Source organism: Symsagittifera roscoffensis, chromosome 4 (genome assembly GCF_963678635.1).
Source record: "Symsagittifera roscoffensis chromosome 4, txSymRosc1.1, whole genome shotgun sequence".
Lineage (NCBI taxonomy): Eukaryota > Metazoa > Xenacoelomorpha > Acoela > Convolutidae > Symsagittifera > Symsagittifera roscoffensis.
The window spans coordinates 3,010,331-3,036,331 of NC_087065.1; the positions used below are offsets into that span (position 1 = coordinate 3,010,331).

The 26,001-nt window shown below is 34.9% G+C and overlaps 4 protein-coding genes across 6 annotated transcripts in view; 1 reads left to right on the forward strand and 3 right to left on the reverse strand.

Annotated features, from left to right (window-relative positions):
* LOC134843608 (TBC1 domain family member 30-like) overlaps positions 1 to 26,001 on the reverse strand; it is a 551,730-nt gene that overhangs the window by 407,252 nt on the left and 118,477 nt on the right. The gene's annotated exons all lie outside the window — the stretch shown is intronic.
* LOC134844665 (uncharacterized) lies at positions 3,195 to 9,425 on the forward strand. The gene is made up of 3 exons (XM_063861466.1): positions 3,195 to 3,261; positions 8,292 to 8,388; positions 8,882 to 9,425. The coding sequence occupies exon 3, from the start codon at positions 8,931 to 8,933 to the stop codon at positions 9,366 to 9,368; it is 438 nt and encodes a 145-aa protein (XP_063717536.1). The 5' UTR covers positions 3,195 to 3,261; positions 8,292 to 8,388; positions 8,882 to 8,930; the 3' UTR covers positions 9,369 to 9,425.
* Positions 18,788 to 20,459, reverse strand: LOC134843881 (uncharacterized). Its single transcript, XM_063860203.1, has 2 exons — positions 19,776 to 20,459; positions 18,788 to 19,518 (listed from the first exon to the last, which is right to left on the reverse strand). The coding sequence occupies exons 1-2, from the start codon at positions 20,353 to 20,355 to the stop codon at positions 18,788 to 18,790; spliced, it is 1,311 nt and encodes a 436-aa protein (XP_063716273.1). The 5' UTR covers positions 20,356 to 20,459.
* Positions 24,983 to 26,001, reverse strand: part of LOC134843606 (glutamate receptor ionotropic, NMDA 1-like) — a 54,871-nt gene continuing 53,852 nt past the window's right edge. For all 3 annotated transcript variants that reach the window (XM_063859760.1, XM_063859761.1, XM_063859759.1), the window contains exon 17: positions 24,983 to 25,919. In XM_063859760.1, the coding sequence (XP_063715830.1) occupies positions 25,140 to 25,919 (780 nt within the window). In that variant the 3' untranslated portion in view covers positions 24,983 to 25,139. The remainder of the gene's footprint in view (positions 25,920 to 26,001) is intronic.

Below are 26,001 nucleotides of genomic sequence, written 5' to 3' on the forward strand. Positions count from 1 at the left end.
AAAAAACGGTACAAAAACACGGTGCAATAAACACGGTACTAAAGCTCAGTTTTATAACAATTCAATGATCTTTAAGACGCACTAAACCGTTAGTTTATTTTTCCTTTTAATTTTGTTAAAACTTTTGTGTTCTTTTTTGTTTTACTGAAAAAAACTTTTAAAAAAAACGTTTTTAAAAGATGTTTACCTTATTTCTTAGTTTTTTTTCTGTTAATTTTTTCAATCAGCATTTTCGACTGTAGTGGTGCTTTTCAGCAACTTATTTCGTTCGAAAGTAATATCTTTACCGAGTTGCTTTCGGCAACCGGGTTGAGATGTGTCTAAACTAGAAAAAACCCCATAATTGCGATTTTCAGCAACTTCGGTTGAACAAAATAAAGAACAAATTGAACGAATTTTCAAAGTACTAGCAAAGTAAGTTATTACTTGAATCAGACTGCAAGCCCAGCAGTCTGTTGATCAAATCACTCTGAAGTAAAATCGAGCTGGTTAAAAAACAAAGAAAGTGTTTCTGAAAATATGAGCAGATAATATCAAAAATCAAAATGTAGAAATATATTGGCGATATAAACAACAGAAAAAGGCTAGAAAAAAGAGTAATACCTAGAACTTTTTGGGAACCAAAAATTTCAAAAACTTTTTCTTTTTTTTCAGTTTTTCTTGTCATTTTCTACAAAATATTGTATAACAGAAAATACGAGAAATTTTTAGTGTTTCGACTTCATGTTGTGACTAAATAGGCCGAACCACGTCGGTATCATAGTTGACCAAAAATCTGTGGTCGCACAATAATGTAGTAGCCGGACCAAAACTCGATCTGAGGGTCCAATCATGAAAACCGACCATGAAATTTATTTTTTGGTAGGTGGATCAATTTAACATCCTCCCCCTAAATGATCCGATTTGAGCTCCGTCACCCAAGTGTTGTTCCGACCATTGAAAATGGGGAGGAACTTTGTATTCGGGTGTGTTTTAGTTTTCAACGCAAAAAGAGGTACCACAAACAATGATTGCACTGGGTTGAGTAATATATCATATTAAAGCCTTTTCAGTCATAACTTGAACCACATTAAAATTTTTCAAAACGTTTTCAAAGTGTCGAGAAAAATCGGTTTGAAATTTTTTATTTTTGTCTTAACTCGAAAGAATAAAGGAAGCGAGCAGGCTTAAAAACTGAATTATGCCTAATTTAAGACCTTAAACTTTAATTTTACGCAAGTAAACCAGTTTATGAAATTTTTTAGCTTCATTTTGGGAACCAAAAATTTCAAAAACTTTTTTTTTCAGTTTTTCTTGTCATTTTCTACAAATTTTTGTGTCCAACTTGCTTATATTACTATGAATGTCTAATAAGCTTGAAGTACGATTTCACGTCAGAACCTTTTATCCCACCAAACAGAAAAAAACTACACTTATTTGGAAAAAAAACTTTCTAAACCGTAGTTTTGTGAAGACTATGGTCGGATCATTCTGTGCTACATTAACCGGCTATACTTTTTTTATTTAGATTTGAATCGCCTAGCTCTGCATAAATACTCAATTTTGATTGGCTTGAGGTTGCCAAGTTAGAACAATTTTGACACCTTTACCCCAAATACACCTGAAGGGAAAGGATTGAGCACAAAAAAGTTGGCTATATATTTTCGGAAAATTGTTGTTTTTTCATTATCTGTTTTGTTTTTTCCAGGTTTTTCAACCATAGACAAATTCAAATTCAACAGTTCTCATAGAAGCGAATGAGTTCTATTTTTTGTTTACTCTGTTTTTTTTGTGTAATATGGTTTGAAATAACAAACTTTATTAAAAAAACGGTACAAAAACACGTTGCAATAAACGCGGTACTAAAGCTCAGTTTTATAACAATTAATCTTTAAGACGCATTAATCCGTTAGTTTATTTTATTTTTTAAATTTGTTAAAACTTTTATGTTCTCTTATGTTTTACTGAAAAAAAACTTTTAAAAAACCGTTTTTAAAAGATGTTTACCTTATTTCTTAGTTTTTTTTCTGATTTTTTTTCAATCAGCATTTTCGACTGTAGTTGTGATTTTTAGCAACTTCTTACCGAGTTGCTTTCGGCAACCGGGTTGAGATGTTTCTAAACTAGACAAAGTCCTATAATTGCGATTTTCAGCAATTTTGGTTGAACAAATTAAAGAACAAATTGAACGAATTTTTAAAGTATTAGCAAAGTAAGTTATTACTTGAATCAGATTGCAAGTCCCAGCAGTCTGTTGATCAAATCACTCTAAAGTAAAATCGAGCTGGTTGAAAAACGAAGAAAATGTTTCTGAAAATATGAGCAGATAATATCAAAAATTAAAATGTAGAAATATATTAGCGATATAAACAACAGAAAAAGGCTAGAAAAAGGAGTAATACCTAAAACTGAATCTCCATTTTTTTGCAAAACGTTGCTCATCACCGCAAAATCATGAATTCTTAGAGCTTTTGTTAAAACTAAAATTAATAAGCCACAAACTTTAGCTCTTAGCTCTTACTGAACCCTGCCAAAATTTAAAAAGATTATATGGGGTTTGATATTTTCAAATCGGCACGTTGTCAACATATAGAAACAGTGAATGAAAACAGACGCGGTGTAGGTGTTGCTTTCTACGAAAGCAAAAGTATCTCATTTAAAAAAGTTAAAGGACTGACTTCAGACAAAATGCAAATTTTGACTATTTTGTGCTAAAACAGCAGAGAGAAAAAATTTCCTTTTGTTGTCTTTAAAGTAACTCAAATAAACAATTGAAAGTCTCTTGATCAGTTACAAGCTTATCTGTTCCGAGTTGAAAATACAACCTGGAAACATGCACACTATATGTGGAGACTCTATATGTGGAGACACTTTATATGCACACAGTGAATATATCAAAACAACATCAGTTTACTCAACAATCCATTTGATTGTAAAAGATTTTTGTTAAAACTAGCGACCAATTTTTTTACTCGTACTCTAACTTCAACTATGTCAGCCATCTCAGTTTCGTTTTGCATCCAGTGCATTATCATTTTGTGCTGGTTTGCAGATTCCTAGACAAAAAATATTATGGGAAGAAACAATACCAAAACTCTGTTCAGTTTGTCGGGGCCAATTCAGTCCAAACTGATCGGTGGTTTCAGAAGTAGTGCCAGACCTTTTTTTGTCAAACTTCATGCTGAATTTGGCGCCAATCGCAGAAATTATGAGTTTTGTGGGGAGTTGTGATTCACCCCAGATGGGTGTTGACAGCTGCTCATTGCGTTGACCTCAAAAACAGTGAGTTGAATTCACATTTCGAGTCTTTTCTGTTTCTAAGCCCGAAATTCTTGTTTATTGTTATTTTGAAAAATGAATCTTTATCCTCGAATCTGATTTTGTCAGAAATTAGCTCAAGCCAAATCTTGAGTCACATTATAATGAGAAGCTTATTCAACAGTTTGGCAATTTTGGGCCGCATAACAGAAAATACCAGAGATTTTTAGTGTTTCGACTTCATGTTGTGACTAAATAGGCCGAACCACGTCGGTATCATAGTTGACCAAAAATCTGTGGTCGCACAATAATATAGTAGCCGGACCAATATTCGATGTGAGGGTCTAAACATGAAAACCCTCCATGAAGTTTATTTTTTGGTAGGTGGATCAATTTAACATCCTCCCCCTAAATGATTCGATTTGAGATCCGTCACCCAATTGTTGTTCCAATCATTGAAAATGGGGAGGAACTTTGTATTCGGGTGTCTTTTAGTTTTTAACGCAAAAAGAGGTACCACAAACAATGATCGCACTGGGTTGAGTAAAATATCATATTGAAGCATTTTCAGTCATAACTTGAACCACATTAAAAATTTTCAAAACGTTTTCAAAGTGTCGAGAAAAATCGGTTTGAAATTTTTTATTTTTGTCTTAACTCGAGCAAATAAAGCAAGCGAGCAGGCTTAAAAACTGAATTAAGCCTAATTTAAGACCTTAAATTTTAATTTCAAGCAAGTAAACCAGTTTATGGAACTTTTTAGTTTCATTTTGGGAACCAAAAATTTCAAAAACTTTTTCTTTTTTTTTTCAGTTTTTCTTGTCATTTTCTACAAAATTTTTTGTCCAACTTGCTTATATTACTATGAATGTCTAATAAGCTTGAATTACGCTTTCACGTCAGAACCTTTTATCCCACCAAACAGAAAAAAACTACACTTATTTGGAAAAAAAACTTTCTAAACCGTAGTTTTGTGAAGACTATGGTCGGATCATTCTGTGCTACATTAACCGGCTATTCTTTTTTTATTTAGAGTTGAATCGCCTACCTCTGCATAAACACTCAATTTTGATTGGCTTGAGTTTGCCAAGTTAGAACAATTTTGACACCTTTACCCCAAATACACCTGAAGGGAAAGGATTGAGCACAAAAAAGCTGGCTATATATTTTCGGAAAATTGTTGTTGTTTCCTTATCTTGTTTGTTTTTTCCAGGTTTTTCAAACATAGACAAATTCAAATTCAACAGTTCTCATAGAAGCAAACGAGTTCTATTTTTTTGTTTCCTTTGTTTTTTTGTGTTATATGGTTTGAAGTAACAAACTTTATAAAAAACGGTACAAAAACACGGTGCAATAAACACGGTACTAAAGCTCAGTTTTATAGCAATTCAATGATCTTTAAGACGCATTAATCCGTTATTTTATTTTTTCTTTTAATTTTGTTAAAACTTTTCTCTTTTTTTTGTTTTACTGAAAAAAACTTTTAAAAAAACGTTTTTAAAAGATGTTTACCTTATTTCTTAGTTTTTTTTCTGTTAATTTTTTCAATCAGCATTTTCGACTGTAGTGGTGATTTTCAGCAACTTATTTCGTTCGAAAGTAATATCTTTACCGAGTTGCTTTCGGCAACTGGGTTGAGATGTGTCTAAACTAGAAAAAACCCCAGAATTGCGATTTTCAGCAATTTCGGTTGAACAAAATAAAGAACAAATTGAACGAATTTTCAAAGTACTAGCAAAGTAAGTTATTACTTGAATCAGACTGCAAGCCCAGCAGTCTGTTGATCAAATCACTCTGAAGTAAAATCGAGCTGGTTAAAAAACAAAGAAAGTGTTTCTGAAAATATGAGCAGATAATATCAAAAATCAAAATGTAGAAGTATATTGGCGATATAAACAACAGAAAAAGGCTAGAAAAAGGAGTAATACCTAAAACTGAATCTCCATTTTTTTGCAAAACGTTCGCTCATTACCGCAAAATCATGAATCTTTAGAGCTTTTTTTGAAACTAAAACTAATAAGCCGCAAACTTTAGCTCTTAGCTCTTACTGAACCATTGCCAAAATTTAAAAAGATTATATGGAGTTTGATATTTTCAAATCGGCACGTTGTCTACATATTGAAACAGTGAATGAAAACAGACGCGGTGTAGGTGTTGCTTTCTACGAAAGCGAAGGTATCTCATTTAAAAAAGTTAAAGGACTGACTTCAGACAAAGTGCAAATCTTGACTATTTTATGCGAAAACAGCAGAGAGAAAAAATTTCCATTTGTTGTCTATAAAGTACCTCAAATAAACAATTGAAATTCTCTTGATCAATTACAAGCTTATCTGTTCCGAGTTGAAAATACAGCCTGAAAAAATGCACACTATATGTGGAGACAGGAATGTTGATGTGTCTAAGTCGACAAGTGAAAAGTGAAAGTACTAGAATAACGAAAAGCAGCCAGTCAACAATAGATTTTTTTGTTTACCAATTTTTATTCGCTAGTAAGGGTCCAACACAACTCTATATCGGATCATGAGGCAGTAGAATTTGAGACAAAATTTCTCTCTGAGGACAAAACTTTGCTTAAAAAGCATAATTTCGATTTTTGGCATAATTGGAACGTTTTGGATAACCATGAGACTTTGCTGAAGTTCAATTTTGCGCTGTGGCAGACCACTGAAAAATTAAATTGAAAACTGATACTGAAGATGTGAATGATTGCTTTTTACAGCTCCTCTTAGCTATCCTATGTACTTGTGAAAAATTCCTAAGCTCCCAAACAATAAAAGTAATCAAAATTGGTTAACAGCTAAAATCAAAAATGAGAGTAAAAAAAATACCTGAACAATAGGAGTAATTGTAATCTTAATCAATTCTAGAAACATCAAAAAAAGTGAAAAACTTGTGTCGAAAATCAAAAATTATTTTCTTTGAGAGAAGACTTGAAAGCAACAGCTATAAAAGTTTGAAAGTTTTTTTTTTTTATAAAATCGTAGATGATATCAGAAAAAAATGAAGAATAAGTGAGTCCAAAACACAGCATTCCGAGTGCTCAAAATTTTCACGATTATTTAATGAAATTGATCAAAAGCTCATCGAAAGTATGGCAACACCACAGAATCTAAATATTTTGTAGAAAAGGAAAATGCAAAATTTTTTGAAAAAATTTCACCCCAGGAAGTTTAAGAAGGAAAAAACAGCCTTGATAATTACAAAGAAAGTAACAACCTGATCAAAAACATTAATTCAGTTATATCTGAGCTACTCAGTTGCCTTTTTCTTAAATGTATAGAGTTGTCATATTATCCTTTTTTCAGTTTTTAAGATTGCTTAAATTCAACCAATTCATGAAAATGGCACATTGTCTTTTTCGAAAAGTTGATTAATAAACGCTAGAGAAATTTTTTGAATAAATCTGAATAATTAACAGCATGTCAGTACGAATTCCGAAATAAAAAAGCACTGTTGATGCTGTCGTATTACTCACTGAACGAATAGTGGAGAACTTAGAAGATGATGTTGGCTCCGGGTGTTCGTTACGCAGTTGATCACATTATCTTATTGGAAAAATGCGAACTATACGGCTTACGAGGTAGCCTTTTGAGGTCAAACCTTGAAAATCGTAAGCAGTACGTTTGTTATAACAATTCATTATCAGACACTAGAACAGTCTGATATGGTGTACCACAAGATTCAGTCCTGGGTCCTTTGTTGTTTTTGCTGTATATAAATGGTTTGCCACACGTCTGTATGCATAATAAGAATGTAATTTTTGCTGATGATTGCGCACAGTATACAAGAAACAAAACTACAACAGAAAATCAGAAAATCAATGGCTGGTGAACTCTGATACAAGCAATGTTGGAGATTGGTTTTTGGAGTTAGCTTACCAAAAACAAAATGAAACAGCCACCTTAGAGTTCAACAGGAAGAATATTTCTAACATTAGATTCCATAAATACTCAGTTCTAATAATTGACTCATGGCTCTTGTGGCAATAAACAACTTCTTGGATACATAAATGAACATGAGATAACAGATTCTAACAAAACAGGCAAAACAAAAACTTTGCAGCCGAAATAAGCCTGCTATAAGAGCGAAAAAGAAGATCAAAATTAGGGCTCATATTTTGAATAATAAGTTTTTACAGCTGGATAAAAACTTTCTTCTTGAAGCGTTAACAACTACCAATGAATCTGTGGACTCGTTTTTTTATTTGTCAAGATCTCTTTTTCTCTTTTTAATTTTTTGTGATAATAAAAAAAAATTGCGGTCCTTTTGTCTATATGATCTAACTTAGGTAGACGAATAGGTTTGGCTCATCGAGATGCCACCCGAGAGGCTGATGCCTTTTTCTTATTTTTACCAAGCCGAATTTAATCTAAAAAAAAAACATTTTTATAGAATGTATGCTTATAAGTTTTGGCTTAAAAAGAAAATTATATTGATATGACTAAGTTTTTGTTGCTTCGTGAGAGCCTCAGAAACATCGAAATCCATCACAAATCAGAGTCAAAAGTACCAATTTCTTAACATGAATTTATATACTAATAAGTATTATAGCACGAAAACGTGATGATTTTTAGTTTTCGGTGGGGGGGGGGGTTACATGCTCAAACTGATGTGATAAGCTCTTAAATAAATGAAGCCACAAATAAGTTTCAGGGGGCATTTAAAAGTTTTTTTAAGTGCCGCTTTTGAGATCTATTTGGATCATTTTTTACCAAAGATTTTTTTTGGCGTACGCCATCACCCCCCACCCCCACCTCACACCTTGCGTTTATTGGCCACCCGGTGCCTTAAGAAACTTTTTTGATGGTTTTTGGACCAAAAATGGATGCTGTAAAGGCGTAGCAAAATGGGTATACTTACTTGGACCGCCAGAGAGGATCGATTCCCAGAGGAAGTCCCCCCCCCCCCCCCCCCCCCACGCTAAGACCGCCCATTTTTAGCAGATATATTCTGTGCGAGCGGGTAATGATAAATCAAAGTAGATAAAAATGAAAATTTTCTCTTATGAAACTATTTTTGGTCCCTGACTAGCTATGACTGTCTGGTTGTTTCAGATGAGAAAGTGTCGCTAGAGTTTGCCGACTTCCGCGTTGATGCGTCAAAGAGACTGAGTACATTTATAGGAACCCAAGCCATAGTACTAGCCAAAGAGTGAGTCGCAATATAATTCACAGTAATCGGACTTGTATGAATTGCGGTGATTCAATTAACATTCTTCCGTTATTACTTGAAAACAAGTCGTAGTGCATTTAAAAACAAGAAAAAACTGTTGGAATCTTTGAATATCCCCCACGTTTTCACGATGGGGGGGGGGGGGTTCGTAAACAGGTACAAAAGTTACATATTCTTAAACGTTGAGTTTTTTATAGCTAGGAGTTTGTTACTGGGTACCGTAGGGGGGATCGTTACAGAGATCCATTTTTTCACACAATTTGTCTGAGCTCTTCATGCTTTGATAAGCATTAATGGTTGGTTTTTGGGCGTTCGGGGTATGTATTGTAATTTTTGAAAATCAACTGTAAAAAAAATTATGACCCGAACGTCACTCTATGGCTTGCAATGGTTCCCTATGATATATTTTTTCAAATTTAATTTTTTAAAGTTCATATTGTAAAATTTAGTTATTGAATTTTCTTGATTTCAGTTACAAATCCGATCCTCGTAAGCCCTACAAAGACCTGGCTCTTATCAAAATGAAATGGGAAGTCTCCGATATTTATGTACTTCCAATGTGTCAAGAGGAACACCACACGTACCTGGGCGAACTTCTGGGCGCATGCGGTCTGGGTTCAGTATCCGGCGACAGAAGGAACCCAGTTTATCCAGACATCTTGTTGGAAACTTATTTCTATGATCAAAATTATACAACTTCTCAGCGCGAGTTTAGTCCGGATAATTGCAAATACGACCAAATATGCACAGAACCAGGGTTCGAAGGATCAAATATCTGCTACCTTGATGACGGGGGTCCCCTCTACGCTTTTGACTTGTCGACCATTCAACCCAAATGTGTAATCGGCTTAGCTAGTTATGTAACAAACGTCGGCAATGGCTGTGACGGATATAGCGTGTTTGTAAACCTTGAAGCCTTCCGAGCAAAAATTTTGAAAATTATTGAACAATATACTTAAAGCCATAAGTTATAACAAAAAAAACTGCTATTATCAAGACAAAGACTTGAAGGAACGTTACTGCTTTTTGAATGTCTGAAATTGTTTTTGGTTTAAAATTTATTGAAAATTTAAAACTGAAAAATTTAAAAACAAAAAAATTCCCCCGAGCGATATTTCAAATTCGCAACGTTACATTTTGCGTCCGGTAAGGTATTATTTGGGTTAGTTAACTTACCTGAATTCAATTTACAAAAATTTCTGAGACTAATAATTTGACCATTTACCATATTGGCTCAAAAACACCCTTATTTTACGCGCATTAATTTATCCTTCTGTGACCTAAATGCCTTTTGTCAAACACCATTACTTTTTTGAATGATTTCAAATGAACATATGTTGTGCCTACGTTTTTTTGAGGTAAAAAAGTTTAAGCACACTGACCACCAACAACCAGGGGCTGATCTAGGACTTTCTTGGGCGGATTTTCAAAATTCTGTCGATCTTTTTTAGAACGACCAAACTGATTATCTGAGCTGCCCCAAATCACTATAAACACTGTATTTTGACCAAATTTTATGCACCGCAAGCAAATTCTGAAAAACCAGACAAAAACAGGCGTTTTTAGGCATTTTTTTGAAAAACTTTATACAAAAATTCGCGTTTTTTTGTCGTGCTGTAGTGAAACAAACTAATGCCTAAACTTTTTCTTTTTGAAGTCTGACTTATAAATCGCCGAAAAAGCCGGAAAAGATTGAACAAGATATGCAAAAAAAATTGAACAATAAAGTTGGCCCAAAAAAGGGTAAAAATTATTTGAGTGAAACATATCCGACGAGATATTAGATATCAAAATGTTGCTAAAATGTTTTGAATACTAACAGCTACGGGTATTGATTGTCAAAGATTCCACTTGATTTTCGCAAAACTCAGCTTGTTAGCAGCACAGCGGAACTGCAGCTGCAGAAAGTGCTTTAGAATTCTTTTCTGCAAAACAAACTGTTTAAGGAAAAACGTGGCGTAGGCGTTAGGATAATTTTATGATGCATCAAGCAAGCAATGAAACTTTAAGAATTATAGGCCGAAACACCACAAGTGTTTGACTTTCAACCGGATTTTACGGACTTGCTGATATTCCGAATGCAATTTAAAGAGTCATGAACTCATTATAAAAGGACATCATTTTTACGAATTGCTACAATTACGATACTTCAATTGCCTCAAAAGGGTCGTTTGAAGAACACAAATCAATTTCAACCAGAATACTCGCAAGTTTCGACAGGAATAAAAAGGCGGTGAAATGGGGGAAAGTTTCAAAAAAAACATAGATTCGTTTAAGTTTAAGATATCAAAAGCAGGGATGCGACAGATCCACGGAAAAGCTGACGCAATGCAAAACCTCCCTTCATATGCCAAAACAGTTCCGAGCTCCGATCAATTTTTGGTTCGGTCACCCAATATATCAAAGTTGTACTGCACATGCAAACACTTAGCTCACAGTTCAGTCGCTGTTAAACAAAAATTTTGTCAGCATATGGAACGCCGACTACTCAAGTTTCAAAAATTGAAAAGCAGAAAAGTAAGTATCACGGAACCAGGCACTTTGATATTGGAGAAAAAACTACATTGAAAACTTGCGCTTCTCACATTGGGTTGAGAGCAGCAACGCTAGAATAACTGCAAGGGACGAGTGGAATAATATCGGGCTAACGTTAAGGTTCATTAATCATGAACTGTAATACTCTACTATTGAAAATCACTGCTCAAGGCAACTACTTCAGATTATGACTAGAGAAAAAAGTCATTTAGGACCTGACTTCGACAACCAAGGGCAAAAGAACATTGGGATTTCCTGGAGCCCATATGAAAAACTTCGAAGAAGACCTTCAAGTCAAAGACGAGCTACGCTTCCTTGACAACAAGAAAGTTCATTCCACGAAATCTTTTAGCATTCAGCGGTGCAATTCATTCCATATTAATTGAGACTGAGCGGGGACAATTCGGAATTAATTTTTTTAGCCGGATTTATATAGTGGTCACGCATTTCTAGGGAGATTTACCACCATGACAAGTCTTTTCATCAAAAACTAAAAAACTGTAACAAACTCAAATAACTATTGCGATTTATTCACATGAGACAACTTCCGGACTTGTCATTCGCTAACTGAGAAATGATTTTAGACTTTGGACGCTTTCTGTGCAACGCAGAACAACACTTTATTGAGTTTCGACTGTTTTGCGAATTTTTTTAGGCAGGTTCTCTCACTTTCTGTTTCATTTTTTAAGTTTGCTGTCACTGAAATGGGTATCCGAAAAAAAAAGAGTAGACCATGGATCATGTTTCTGATCTACTGTTTTTAAATCTTTTTGTGAAAAGTTTTTTGTTGAAATATTTTTTGTACAGAGGGAGATCATGTGCATGTAGAAAGACTTCTAAACAAAATTAAGGCAAAGTCAATTGCCACGTCTTTCGAATTGCTTAAGCGACTCTTGTTTTTGTCAATTGAAAAGATCATTTGGATTTTGAGAATTTCAAAACAAACATCAATCGGGTGCACTCTTTCCGAGAAACATTGTAACCGAACCGCTAACACTCGCTGAAGAAACCTGATTTCCCATGATAACCATTCAATTTAAGGGCTGTACATACTATCAAAGAAGAGAGCGCATCAATGGGAACTGCATGAAAGGTGGAAAACGGTTATCTGGACGCACACTTTATCAAATACCAATCCTCGACAGATTCCGAGCGCTATTCCTTTCGCAGGAAGCCCTACTTTTTCTCAGACTTTTCCAAAAAAGTTATCGGGACGCAATTGATACAGAAAAGACCCGAACCGTAAATACGGGAAGCCATGCTTTGGTCTCGGCGAGGAAAAAAATTATAACTGCTCAAAACACACGGTAACCCTAGATAACGGTCACTTACCTTCGGAAACGAGATGTCGCCTTTTAGGGTGAAAAATCTCCCATAAGATAAAAAACACCACCAGCTCAAAGCCCCAGGATACAACACCCACCATCATTCCAGAATGACTTCAAGACTCGGCAGGTTCTTCCTTGTCATTGGACTTAGTTTCTTGGGACAATAGACAATATCAGCAATGAATTTTGGAGGACGTCTAAAGCACAATCACGATTACTTCTAACCATTAGAGTAAGTCACTTGTTCATAACTTTGAAGTGAACTCTTCAGGAGCAAACAGCTGACATCACATGGACGTGACAATGTAGGATAGCCCGACGTTCCTAGCTTTACGGAACAGATAAGATCTGCATATAAACCAATTTCTGTGGATAGTTTTACCGACGAACCCAAGCGTTCCCCTCAGTAGCCTTCGTCGTGGCCTTTTAGAAAAGGAAAAATGTGGGACCACCGAAATTTTTTGGAGAAAAAGATTCGTGGTCAAGGTGTCAAAAAAGTCTTTTTGGTACCAACGGTCATTACACCAGAGGACAACCCCAATCAAAGCCACATGCCTACCTTGCTTTTCTTCATGGTAACCTTCCGATTTCCTTACTCCTTCACTTCATACACCTATCAAACCAGCGTTTGAGTCGTCGAAATTAATATCCCTGCAACCCATATTTATCCACACCACACACCTTCCCCTATCAATTATAGCCTTTCTGCACAATCCGGACGGTAGCACTTGTCTCTAAAATCAAAAGTTTCTCTTCATGAACGAATTACCCGCATTAACTGCACCTTCAAGACCACATAGACATACGGAATATAGTAGCGAAATATCGTCAACAATCAATCAGGAGTTGAAAAAAGAACCTAGAAGACTTTGATTAAGAAATCAACAAAAACTAAATCTACTCACTTTTCTTAAAACTGGCAATCTTTTATGTCATGTTAATCCAGTAAATTCATTTTGTGATTAGGTTCTGTAATTTTAGCTGTACATTTGCATGTACCGAGTTAGATTTGCTTAATTGTAGATTTACCGACCCTGTAAAATTGCAAAATCAACCAATTTGTGATTATTCATCTTGTACATAGTATATTTCATGTACAAGCTCTATCTTGTTTTTTGATATTTTATTCATTATGCATTTTGTAATTTTGTTCGTTCTACTCTGAAGAGGGAGGGAAATGGGGGTTTACAGATTTAGTATTGTCATTTGTTTTGAAAACTTAGTTCATATGACCTTCGGAACTGTTTATATGCGTGTCAGCTATGTTATGCATCGATCATCGGTCGATCATTCACTGCGCAAAATTAGTCTGAGAATAGACATTTTATATCAAACACAATTCTACGTTGTTTTATTCTTTTAGTTTTGAGTACACAATGATACAAAAGTACAACTTCCTATTGCTTCATGCAGAGGCTAAGCATCGCTCGGCAAACACTACTGAGAATATGACAAAAAGCAGCTCTATGAAAATCATTAATAAGAGAAAAAAACAAGACTCAAATTAGTTGAAATTTGGCTACGGCTCGAATTCGATCTGCGATCTAGATATTATGAGTCTCACGCGCTTAACCACTCAGCCCGGGGCGCTTAAGTCATCACAAACACTAGCCAGGAATGAATCAGAGAACAGATATGAAATTTCCAATGCTACAGATCGTCATGTTCAAAAGTGCCACTAAATGAATAATCTTGATAATAAATTTGCAATAAGCCCGCAAGGCGGGGATTAGTTGCTCATAGTAATTGGTAACAAAGTTAGTACAACAAGCTTAAAAATCTTGACTCTGGGTAAATCGAGAATTTAAATGCTTGTAATTTGTCAACCAATAACAGGTTCAATTTCTTTCTAAAGATTACAGGTTCTTGAAAAAGATCATAGCCAGGCAAATTGTTTGATCTCGCGACGGTGTTATTATTGGCATTCTTAAAAACGTCCTGTTTTCCGTTCGATTTGAATCAGTGCTAATGTCGATTGTCCAAAAATCAAGAAAATTTATCGGCAACTCGTTATTAAGAATGTTATTCAGCAAAATTAAATAACATCAGTAAAATTGGCAACAATTTGCTTTTATTCAAGTAAAAAACATAATCCTGGTCATTCAATTTGTGTTTTTGTAACACTATTTTATGCATCGTCGTTGAAATTTTTCTAGTTGCTTACATTGGTTTTTAGTAGCAAACCAAACTGGAGATGCATAAAAAATCATTGATGCAACTTTTAAAAAGCGAAACTCAGAGCTACTCAGTGAGTTTGGCGAAAAACTTCTGATGTAATTAAATTCCATGTCTGCTTCTTTAAGCTTTTCTGTGCTGTGGTATATCCATGACATTTTGAAATTCCACCAAACACCAGGGTCTTCCACTGTGTTTTTTAAAACTATTTGTTCTTCATCAAAAGACAAAAGATCGCTTAAAGGGTATCTTTTATCTGAATTTTGAAATCTAATTTAATCAAATTTGTCAAAATTGAAGTCCAATCTGTTTTCTGCTGCCCAAGCATTTGTTTTCTGCTGCCTAGGTTATTACATTGTTTAAATCTCTTTGAATCGAAGAAAGGTGAAACCAATTTCCACTTATTTTTGAATCGTCAGCATATAAAAAGGAAGGGTTGTCAATAGTTTCTGGCATATCTTTTATATATAATGAAAACAAGATGACTGCAAAAAACAATCCCTGTAGACCACCAATTGTTTTAATGCGGAATGAGACAATGTACTACAAAGAAAAACTATGTTTTCTGTATGTGAGATAAGATGCAAAAGGTGAAGAAACTTGTGGTCAAAGCCTTTTTTGGCAAGCTTGCATAAATTGATGTTCTGGCTAATAGAGTCGAAAGCTTTTGCAAAAACTAAAAATAGCGTAAGAGATAATTCTCCTTGTTCTAATTTCTTCTGTACAAAATCACAGTACAATAGAATGTTTGTCACAGTCAAATGGTGTTTTTTAAAGCCATGTTGGTTTTTACACAACGTTCTTTGAATGAACCTTTTTATCTTGTTGTATAAAACCCGTTCAACTAATAGGGCGAGCGCAGTAAGCTTTGAAATGGACCTGTATTTTTCAACGTTCATACGTGAAAATTTTTTGTGTAAAGGATTAATGTGTGCTATTTTCCAGATACCTAGAAACTGTTCATTACTGACTATGCAATTAAATAGTTCAACCATATCATTCAAACAAAATTGTAAAAAAAATTTATATGTTAAGAGTTATACCATCAACTGAATTTCTTCCTGATTTGCATTTACTCAATTCGTGAAGAATTTTGCATTGCGAAATGAAAATATCTGATAAGCATATTCCTGGAAAAATACTTTCGCTTGGAACATTCAATGGTTTGTAGTATTTTGTACACAGATGCAAAAAAAACTCGTTAACAGCCTCACAAACTGCAGAATCAGAGCTTAAACTGGTATTTTTGTATGATTTTTTCTGTGGTACTGTTGCCTTATCGATCTGAGAAATTTGTAAGTCATTTTTAAATCGAAGTCTTTCTTCGACTAAAGTAAACGGCTTTGTCTAGTTCTAAAGAATCATTCAATTCTTGCGTGTAGCGCTTAACTTTCTCGTCAGAATAATTGTTTCCTTGCGGTCTGAAGACAGTTTTTAGCATTTTTTGAGTGTGATGACATCCAATGGGAGACTTTAGAGCGATGAATGGACTTTTTAGGAATGTATTTGTTAACTATTTGACAATACAACCCATATAACGTTTCAAACATTCTATATGCATCATTCGAGCAATGAAGTCTGTTGTTTAAGAAAAACAAAAGCAATGGTTCGGAATCTGCTTTACGGATACAGTAGCGGTTTAGATTTAACTGTTCCGTTTTAATTAATTTCAAATTCTAGATGTTCTACCATTTTAGATGTTCTAAAACTTAGATGACGTTTTAACCGCAATTATGACTCCTCCATGAGGTCCAATTTTCTTATAAGAACGGTCAATTACTACATATACAGCTATGCAGAAGACTGCAGTTTTTGCAACATATTTATCGAACCATGTTCCACTTGGGGCAACAATGTCAGGTTGATGGATTCGCAATAAGTTTTCCAGCTTGATTTTCCGTTCAATTTTTAAATTTGGTCTGCAATTAAGTTGCAAAAATTATATGTTATTTAGTAGTCAAGAGGAAGTGTTTCTTTACCAAGAGTTGACCACAATCAGATTAAATTTTTTTGTTACAGTCAACTTGGGAAAAGCCAAAAACAAGGCTTCCAGCTTTATTTTATATCTGATTTTTCTTTTTGCATCAAATACAAAAATCTGAAATATAAGAACGTATCTATATTTCAGATTTTTTTCGTTCTGATAGTGCCTTTAATTTATGAAATTTTTGATATACATATTCGAATTCTTTAGCTTTCTCAATGACAGAAAAATAAATTTTTGATGTCAAGGATATGGAATGTAAAAAACAAGAGGTCTTGATATGTATGGTTGTTCTTTACCAATTCTAAGAGAGTCGCTCACAGTAATTTCTTTAAATTCCACCCTATCTCTGAACATTTGCAGCAAACTATTTCTGTCCCTTTCAAATTGTACAACTTTATTGTCCTGTATAATTTCTGCTAATCCATATATCACTACTTTTTTCCCATAAGACCAGAGTCTGTTTTAGCTTGGTTTGGGGTGGGAGCATTATTAATTGATGCAGATTAACTGCTCTGTTTTGATATATGTTCGCGCAAAACAATGGTATCTATCTCAATTGACGAAAAATCGTTACTTGTTCGACTGGACTGCTTTAAAGAAGCACGGTTTTTTATTTCTGCAGTTTCTTTCTGAATTGTCAATATTTGGTCGTTATTCTGTTATATTGAAAAACTTACACCGGCTAGATTGTTTTGGATCGCTAAACTTGCGTTTTGGATTTCGTATGTGTTTTTTTTTTCAAAAGATTGTTTCAGTTTATCATTTTTTATTTTTAAGTCTAGGCACCCCTCGCATTTCCAGAAAGATCCTTTTACTTTATCTAAACTTTGCAGAACTTCCTTGGGCACTTTGTTGCAGTTTTTGTGAAACCAGGTTTCCCAAATGTCACACGAATGGTAATTAAATTTGCATTCAGTTCCGCAAAGTTTACTTGTATATTCGGGATCTTCTAGAAATACATCACTTATATTCTGTTTATTAAACGTTTTCCGTTTCATTTTTGGCGTTTCCTCAGAAAAAGCTTGGGGGAACAATTATATCAATCTCACTTGGGCTGGATGCCTTCAATCCAGCCCAAGTGTCCACCAATAGGGATCTGTTGGATTGTTCTTTCAAAAGGTTTCCTCCAAACCAGTCCAAAAATCCACTACTGGGTAAAGTTTTTTCAAGCCCCCACGCGTAAAGTTTCACTGGTCAGATTGGTTTGATGTGATATAGTATTGTGACGCAAAAAAGCAATTTTTTTTAGATCCATTTTCTAGATCCATTTTTCTTTTCGAAGCAAACCGCACGTGCAATCTTGACAATTTAAATGAAAACTTTTTTTGAGAGTTTGAAAGGTTCGTAATAATACACTACGCTCGCAAGCGCACAAGTGTAATAAGGGTGTATAATGCAAAATAATATATAGATAATATATCTCTATGCGACCCAACTTGAATCTGTTTAACAATCGCTTATGGTATTGCCACCCCTATAAATATACGCAGTAAATTAGCACTAGAGTGTTCTATTTATAGTTCGAATTTTGCTGTATTCAATTATGCTGATCGCGGTCAAAAACTCGACAACTCAATCTACATAACCAACACCCCTTTTCTTGATTGCCATAATTCCTTAACATCCCCTTCAGGGAAAGTTCGAACAATAATTGAAAAAAAAACATAGAACTTTCTCGAAACCTGAGATCTAAAATGCAATAATGATGTTAAGAGCAAATAAAAAAATTAATTTAGCAAAACAACTTTCAACTTCAGTCTTAGGAAGTTGATGTTTATTCAGTTTTCACGGTCGACTTCACTGATTGTACAGAGCAGCGAAACAAGTGGCAGGGCTCTTCGTATCCTCTTTGGTTGTCATGGCAACCAGGTACCTGTCCTGCGAATCGGCCGAGTGGTCTTGGAAGAAGAGTGAACAAATGTATCCCTTCTGACTCCAATCTTGAATCCATTCCACTCGCTCAAAGTCGTTTGTGAACCATTTGTAAACCTGTTTGTTTCCAATCAAGCAAAGTATTTCTACGTTATTTTTTTGAAACTAAAAAAAAACTTTTACAAATTTGTTCTAGTCGCGTCACCACCGAAACGTAGTTTTGAACCAAATGAAGTCAATTTACGGCATCATCGCACGCTGAAAACAGAGCGCATGCCAAAAACGCAATTCTCCTATATATTAAGTTCATTTCTCAAAAAATACGTCTGGGGTTAAAAATGCTTGAAATTTGGTCTAAAAAAGTGCTTCCAAAAAACTTGTAAGAACTCTTCTTGCTAACTACAAAAATGTCAACAATTTAAAAGCAGTCTGAAAGAACATCAAAAAAATCTGATCTCCCGTAATTCTTAATAATTGACTGTTATTGGCTCATCGAAATACTCTGCTCCAGTGAACTTTCCTGGCTTTCCGATGTTTTAGTCATGACGACCAAGAATTTTTTCTTTCCCTTGTTATAACACATCGAAGTTATAACAAATCCCTTGCTATAATAATCCGCAACCTTCTCACTCAAATTATCCGACTGAGAAAATGTCGGATTCATCAACACGACTTGTTCTCGGTTTTCAAACTCGGGAACTCCGCTTGAAAGAACGAAGTAAAACTTAGATTTACAGGCTGTGCACGAGGTAATTGCCATGTTTCTCCACGTAATGTCATCGGGATCGTCAATTTTCAAGACAACTTGGCTGTCGCCGAAGCCTTCAATTGAATACGCGTAGAATCTTTTGGTTGATTCATCGGCTTTCAAAGAGTAAATAAATTTTCTGCAATGAACGTCTGATTTATATACTTGAAAAAAGTCAGCATAGCCGGCGCTTTCCCAGTAAAGTTTTTCGGAGGAATTGTACTTCTGGTCTGAAGCAAAAACAGCAGCTAGATATCCGTCGCGAATGCTCTGGGAAATGAGAATATTTCTGTAATCGTAAGTGTGGTATTTGATGAATTCGGCGTAGTGAACCTTTCCAAATATTCGGACGGTTGGGTAGTCTGGCTGGGAGCCTCGGCTGAAAAGGGGTTCCGTTACGGGTCTTCCTTTAGTCAATTTCTTCTCATTTCCTGTCATGTAAAGGGTCAGTTCGCCCCCGTTATCTGGAACAAAATGGACTGAGACTTTTTAAACTAGTTGAACTCAAGTACTTTTAGACTGGTGCTGATCCAAAACATTACCGGGGTTGAAGAATCGACTGTCACGTTAAAAGCTGTTTGAAGTTTAGTAATCTTAGACACGTTGATCTAAAATAATACCGAGGGGGGATGGTTTGTTACAAAAAACGAGCCAAATGTTACCCAAAACGATGCCAAAAAAAAGAATCCATGAGCTTGAATCTATGAGATAGGCATCTAACCTCTATTATCAAACGCCGACTGATCTGGCTTGCATGCCGACAGACACTCGAAACCATCGATGCCTTTCCGGATACAAAAATCAGCCCAAGTTCCGCTGTAACATGCGTCACTGCAAATTGTCGGATAAGCCATGCCCTCGGGAACCATCTCCAAAATTTCATCAACTCCGATAGTTCCGTCGGTAAAACACCAGTTACCTGTAGGCATTTCCCCGTGACCCGAATAGTAGAGCATCGGCTTAAAATCATTTTCCAGACAAAACTGGAAAAAACTCGTGATGTGATTGGCGACCTCCGCTTTGGTAATTTCGAGGTTTTGAATTTTGTTCTTCAATGTGTGACCAACCGATCTTTCTATGTTGAACAAATCCAAACTAATACCCTGTAAATATTTCCCACTTTTTTCTCCCTTCGCTTCTCGTTTTCGACCCATAGAGATGTGAACTTTTTCGGGCGGGTGGCTTGACCCGGCGATTAACAGCCATCGTCGCTGTTTGGTTGTAGGACTCCAGTCATTAATATTGCTGATTTTTCCAGCATTTTGTTTGATCGCAGATCCAGCGAATACTTTAGAAGACATTTTGAATTAACAACGATTAATAAGTAAATAGTTGGATGGTTTTTACACCATTTTGGTGATGGTTCAGTGAACAAAACAAGTAATACAAGAAACACGTTCTATTTACTGAGCTTAAAAGAGACTATAATGAATACTTATTGTAAAACACACATTGTGTTCAAATTTCCCGTGTTTTCGTCATATTATAGGTAGAAACTCATATTGTAATTAGAAAACGGAGCCGCCAATAATTTGAACTTTCTTTCGTCACAATTTTTTATGCTCCAATAAATTCACGGCGGAAGCCTAGAAACTGTATATGGTTAGAAAAATATTAATTCAAATAGAAGTCAAGCTATACATTTTTACCTGAAGACAGTTTTGAGCTGACTAAAGTTTAAAATGGAAATCAGCAAAAAAAAACATTAAAAAACATCAAAAATGAACATCAAACCAGCATATTATGAGCAATGCTAGGCCAAACTAGGCCAATATTTAAGAAAAACGGACAAATATTTGACAAAAGGAGCAAATATGGTAAAAGAAAACGTGACTTAACTCTCAATTCATCACACAGAGGCGAAGCGGAGATTCGCGCCACTTGCGGTAAAAAAACATAAGTCGAAAAAAGTTTTAAAATTACGAAAAAATAAAAAAAAAATAGGTCTGTCAAAATTTTACTTTTCTCAATATATCTCGTTAAATTCATTTGAGACAAAAACCTCAGAAACTTGAACACTAAATTAGCAACGGAAGAAAACTTACAAAGACTTTAAAATAGACGACAATAAACTTTGCGTAGACACAAGTTGATGAAAAAAAAGTAATTATACAAAAAATCTTTTAGGCCTCAAGTCCCACCTGAAACTTTAATTAACTTAAACTTGCAATGAATGTTGCTTAAGTTACAAACAAACTCTGTGATGTGGCAACTTAGCTGACAAAGCTTTAGCAGACAAATAAAAGTCCAATACATTTTAAACGAATTTTTTTTTTCAATTGCATAAAAACTCAAAAAAAAACAAAGTCAGGCCAAGTCACTTAGGGTGCAAAGGAGACGGCGCTACACTTAAGCCGGTTGGGAGGGAGCCTGAAAAATGTAGGATTTAAGATTAAAGACACAGAGGTGAAGCGATGACACAAAGTAGCATTGCAAGCTAGCAGACAGGAAAGGAAATGAGAGAAACCAAGTCCAAAGAAAACGAAAGTCTAAAAAACTTCAAAATGTTGTCTGAACTGATGTTTTAATTGAGGAAAAACTTCCAGAAACGAATTCGATACCTTTTATTGAAAAGACAAAAACATTTATAGAGCGGTTAAAAAAATGTTGTCTTGAAAAACTTTAAACTATAAATTCTATTCAGAGATTTTTAACGTTTTGTGCAATCCGGAGGGAAGCAGGCAAAAGATTGTTCTCCCAAACTCCACAAACTTAGGCTAGTAAGCCGATAAAAAACGAGCCATAATCAATTAGGCCGTATCAATTATAATCAAACTTAAAAAAAAGAAATTATACGAAGTCAAGGTTAGTAGAATTACAAATTGCAGGAGTAAATGAAAAAACAAAACTTTAGAACAATGAACACTGCATGCCGCGAAAAATGCTAAAATTTGATAACTAAGCCGACAAATCATAAGCCGACAATTTTTTTTCCAAAATGGAATATTTCCCGTTTGAAAAAAAAAAACAGGTACTGCTCAGATTCCCACCGAGGACCTTTGCTGTCCCAAGCGTATTCGTTACCTCCAGAATAAACAGATACGCTTAGAAATTTGAACTCATTTTGAAACAGTTTACCAAGTGATTCTGTTAAACATGCTGTCAACCCGAAAAAAGTTTATATTCCGATCTAACACAGCTTGCTAATCGCAAGCGTAAACAATAATAATTACTCCGGCATTTAAAAAAAAACACCAACTAAAGCAAACATGCCTTGGAAAAAGAGTTTTAGTTTCACACTACTTGCCATAACAAAAGTGGTACAACACAAAAGTAGCATGGCAAACTAACTGACAGAAAATAAGACAAAACGCAGAAAAAAAATGATCTAACAAAATTTTTACATAGAGGCGAAGCTACACTTAGCAAAAACTAGCAAGAAAACGGCAAAAAGCAGCCCTAAAGATCTGAAAAGTGCAATATCAAAAAGTAAAAGAAGATTCAGATTAGTCAGAATTCGGTGACGTCCCGGACTCGAACCTACGATCTACTGAAATCTAGAAGTTATGCGTTTCACGCACTAACTAATCAGCCACGGACGATTATTCCATCACAAACACTAGCCATAAATAAAGCTGAGAACAGATGCTACGAAATTTCCAACGCTACAGATCGTGATTATAGCAAAAAAGCATACAAGTGTTTTTAAATAACACTTTGTTTGCGAGTTAATTTAGAAAAAAAAGAAGGTTCGTACTAAATAACTAGCTGCTCGCTAGCGTAATAATTTGTGCTGATTTTCTTTAAGAAATCGTTCCTAAAAACACGCCAATTAAGGCAACTTATTTTAATTGACCGTCGAAACAAAACGTAAAATGCGGTAACAAAGCTGACATAACCTGCGCCGATATGTTGAGCCAAAAAAAATATAAAAAAAAGTTTAAAAAAACCCATAAAATATTCAAAATAATGTCTCTTCTCAATACATCTAGACAGCAACCTTTTTTGATAATCAAACGACTAAAAATGATGCCGCTAAAAAGTTTTTCTGTGAGTTGGCAAAACTAAAGAATTGGAAATGACCGCCAATTTGAGTCATCCTTTGAACAAAGTTATTTAGGTAAAAAGTAGGTTGCAACACGCTGGCTGCTCGCAAGGATAAAAATAAATTTCAACTAGTCAAATGAGACAACCAGAGTTTATGATCTCAGCGATAACATCAATGATCAGTTAAATGTTTTCGACATTCTTCACCAGTACACTGAAAAATGACGAAATTGTACAAATTAAAAGTACTGGTAAACTAAAATTTAGGTATGATTCCAAGATAAAACAATCATGTTTATTAGATTTACACTTTTATTATTGCCAGTTTTGGGCATAGTTTCCCCAGGGCAAAATTTAAAAAAAAACATTTAAAGATTATGATTCTACTCGAAGTAAAATCAATTTTTGAAATTGATCTGAAATCTTTTTTTTTTGCTCCAATTCAATTTGAAACTTAAAATTACAATGAAAGATTAAATAAAATACTAACAAATTATCAAACGGCAAGTGAGCTAACTTGCAGACTTAAAAAACAAGCCTTAAAAATTCAATTTATTTACTCGTTAAACAATCAATTAAAAATTAAACGGAGTTCTGCGCAATTATCATTATTCAAATTAGCAATGCAAAATAATCAAATTATACGAAATTATACGCAGATTCGGTTTTCTCGAGAAATCATTTGACGCGGCAAAGGGAACTTCTTCAAAATGTTTTTCATTTGAAACCTGAATTTCAAAATTTGTATACGAAGTTATAGTATAAAATTATCCTTTAAAAAACGTTTCCTAGAAAAATCTACGTTTAGACAATGAGAAAGTGTAACGAGAAAGTTGAATTGGAGCAAAAAAGATTTTAGATCAGTTTCAAAAATCGACTTCATTTTCCAAGAATTCTAAATGCAAAGCACAAACTTTCTAAGCGTCCATAAATGAAAAAAAAATTGCCGTGACCTTAACAGTTCTAAAGTTTGCCATCATTTTAACAATGAAAATGCGCTGATGTTAAAAAATCACAAGTCAAACCACGAAAAATCAAAATTGAGCGTGAACTAAAGAAAAATATTTAAAAAATTTTAAGAAAAAAAATTACACTGAAATGAAAAAATCACCAAGACCTGTATAAAAGTACTCATTACGTTCATTACTCTTAATAAATGCCAAAGTTTGATTACCTTACAGGTTGAAGATTTATATAAAATTATCACCTTTTTGATTAAAACATCCTGATTTTGGAAACCTGGATCATGGAAATGCGCTAATTAATGGAAATGTGCTGATCTTAGAAAAAAAAATTTTAACCATGTAAATGCGCTGAACTTAACAGCAAATCACAAGTCAAACCGCGAGAAATCAAAAATGAGCGTGAACTAAAAAAAATTAAAAATTTCACTGAAATAAAAAAAAATCACCAAGACCTTTATAAAATTACTCTTTATGTTAATTACTCTGAAAAAATTCTTGAAATTGATCACCTTTTAGTTTAAATAAATATAAAAATTATCATCTTTTTGATTTAAAAAACGCCCTGATCTTGGAAAACCTGGATTATTCATCATTTTTTTTACCTTGAGTATTTTAAAAACTAAATTATTTTTTCGAAAACAAAAACCTGCGCGTTTTTCCTGGCCATTTGTCTTCCATTGAATCTTAAGTGAGTTTCAAAAACAGAGGCGAAGCGAAGCTTGGCACCACTTGCGATACAATACACTGACCCGACACGCATCGCTGAGAAATTTCCATAAATAATTTAAGGTTGACAGCAGACATCGGTTGATCATAGTGTCGATAGACGACATCGTTCGACCCAAACGGTCGATACATAATTCGACCACCTGTATCAGGGTTTATGTTAATTCTGCCCGATACTCTTGTAAAAAAATGTTTCATCGCAGCTCAACCTAGCTTTATCTCAAACTTTAGAAAGCAGCTAAAAACTAAGATAATTAAAGGCGTTAATTCACATATTTCTCGTTTAAACTAATTTACAATTTAATAATTAAGATTTGTAAATCATTATTCACTCTAAAAATTCTGTTAAATTAAAAATAGGCTCAAACGTAAAGAGTTGTGATGGAAAATATTAGAGAATCAGTTCATTAAGTTAAATGGAGGTCGCCTCTTGAACTCTTAGCCGATATTCTACCAGCCGAAGATTTCTCTCGCACAAAATCGTGGTCGAATAATTTCAAGTCAAGCGTGACCGAATTCTTCGAAGATGACTCGTTAGGCGTATTGCTGCTGTTGTTGCTACTTCCAATAGTGTTCGAGTTAGACTGTAACAGCTTTGGGTGTTGTGATTGGCTATTAAAAGTAGGAGGCTGTTTCGGACGTGACTTGCCGAATGTCGAAACTTGAGGCAGGGGTTCCTTTTCAGAGTTCCCAGTGGGGTAAAAAGTGGTCGGACTGGTTATTCCCGAGTTCGACACTGTCGTGCTTATGTCTCCCACATTTGGACTTAGTCTCTGTGACTGATTTGGTTGAGCTTTCTGGTGAATATTAGGCGAAGAAGATAATTCTTTAGTAGCTTGATTTGGGCTATTCTTTTGGTGGTTCACATTGCGCATCAGCGTCGCGTGACTCGACTGCGAACCTGGATAAAGTACCGTTGGTCCATTGACATCGGCGAACCTCGGTGACCCTTTTCCATTTCTGGGTGACCCTATTGAGAGGTCATTGGGAGAGGTCAACTCCTGCTGGGGTTGTTGGGAGGCGGCGGACACCATGGAGTGCATGGGTATGTAACTAGAGTTGTTTGTGTTGTTGCCAGATCCGAATAACTGGTTCAGTTTGGACTCGGATGGTTTGCTGGATCCAAATGGGTAAGTTGAGGGCACGTATGATACTCCACCATCGCCATTTCCTCGGCTGCTCTTGTTCTAAAAAGGAGGAGATATCAATTTCGAATACAACGATCTTTAACTTCGCTAACATAGGCAAAAAAAACGAACACGACGCCCT

What these genes read in the sequence shown, in the direction of transcription:
- LOC134844665 (XM_063861466.1), top strand. Translation starts at nt 8,931, where the DNA reads ATGAAATGGGAAGTCTCCGATATTTATGTACTTCCAATGTGTCAAGAG.
- LOC134843881 (XM_063860203.1), bottom strand. Translation starts at nt 20,355, where the DNA reads ATGTCTTCTAAAGTATTCGCTGGATCTGCGATCAAACAAAATGCTGGA. An exon ending in GTCGGCGTTTGATAATAGAG is followed by an intron (nt 19,519 to 19,775) that starts GTTAGATGCCTA and finishes ATTTTGTTCCAG; the next exon opens with ATAACGGGGGCGAACTGACC.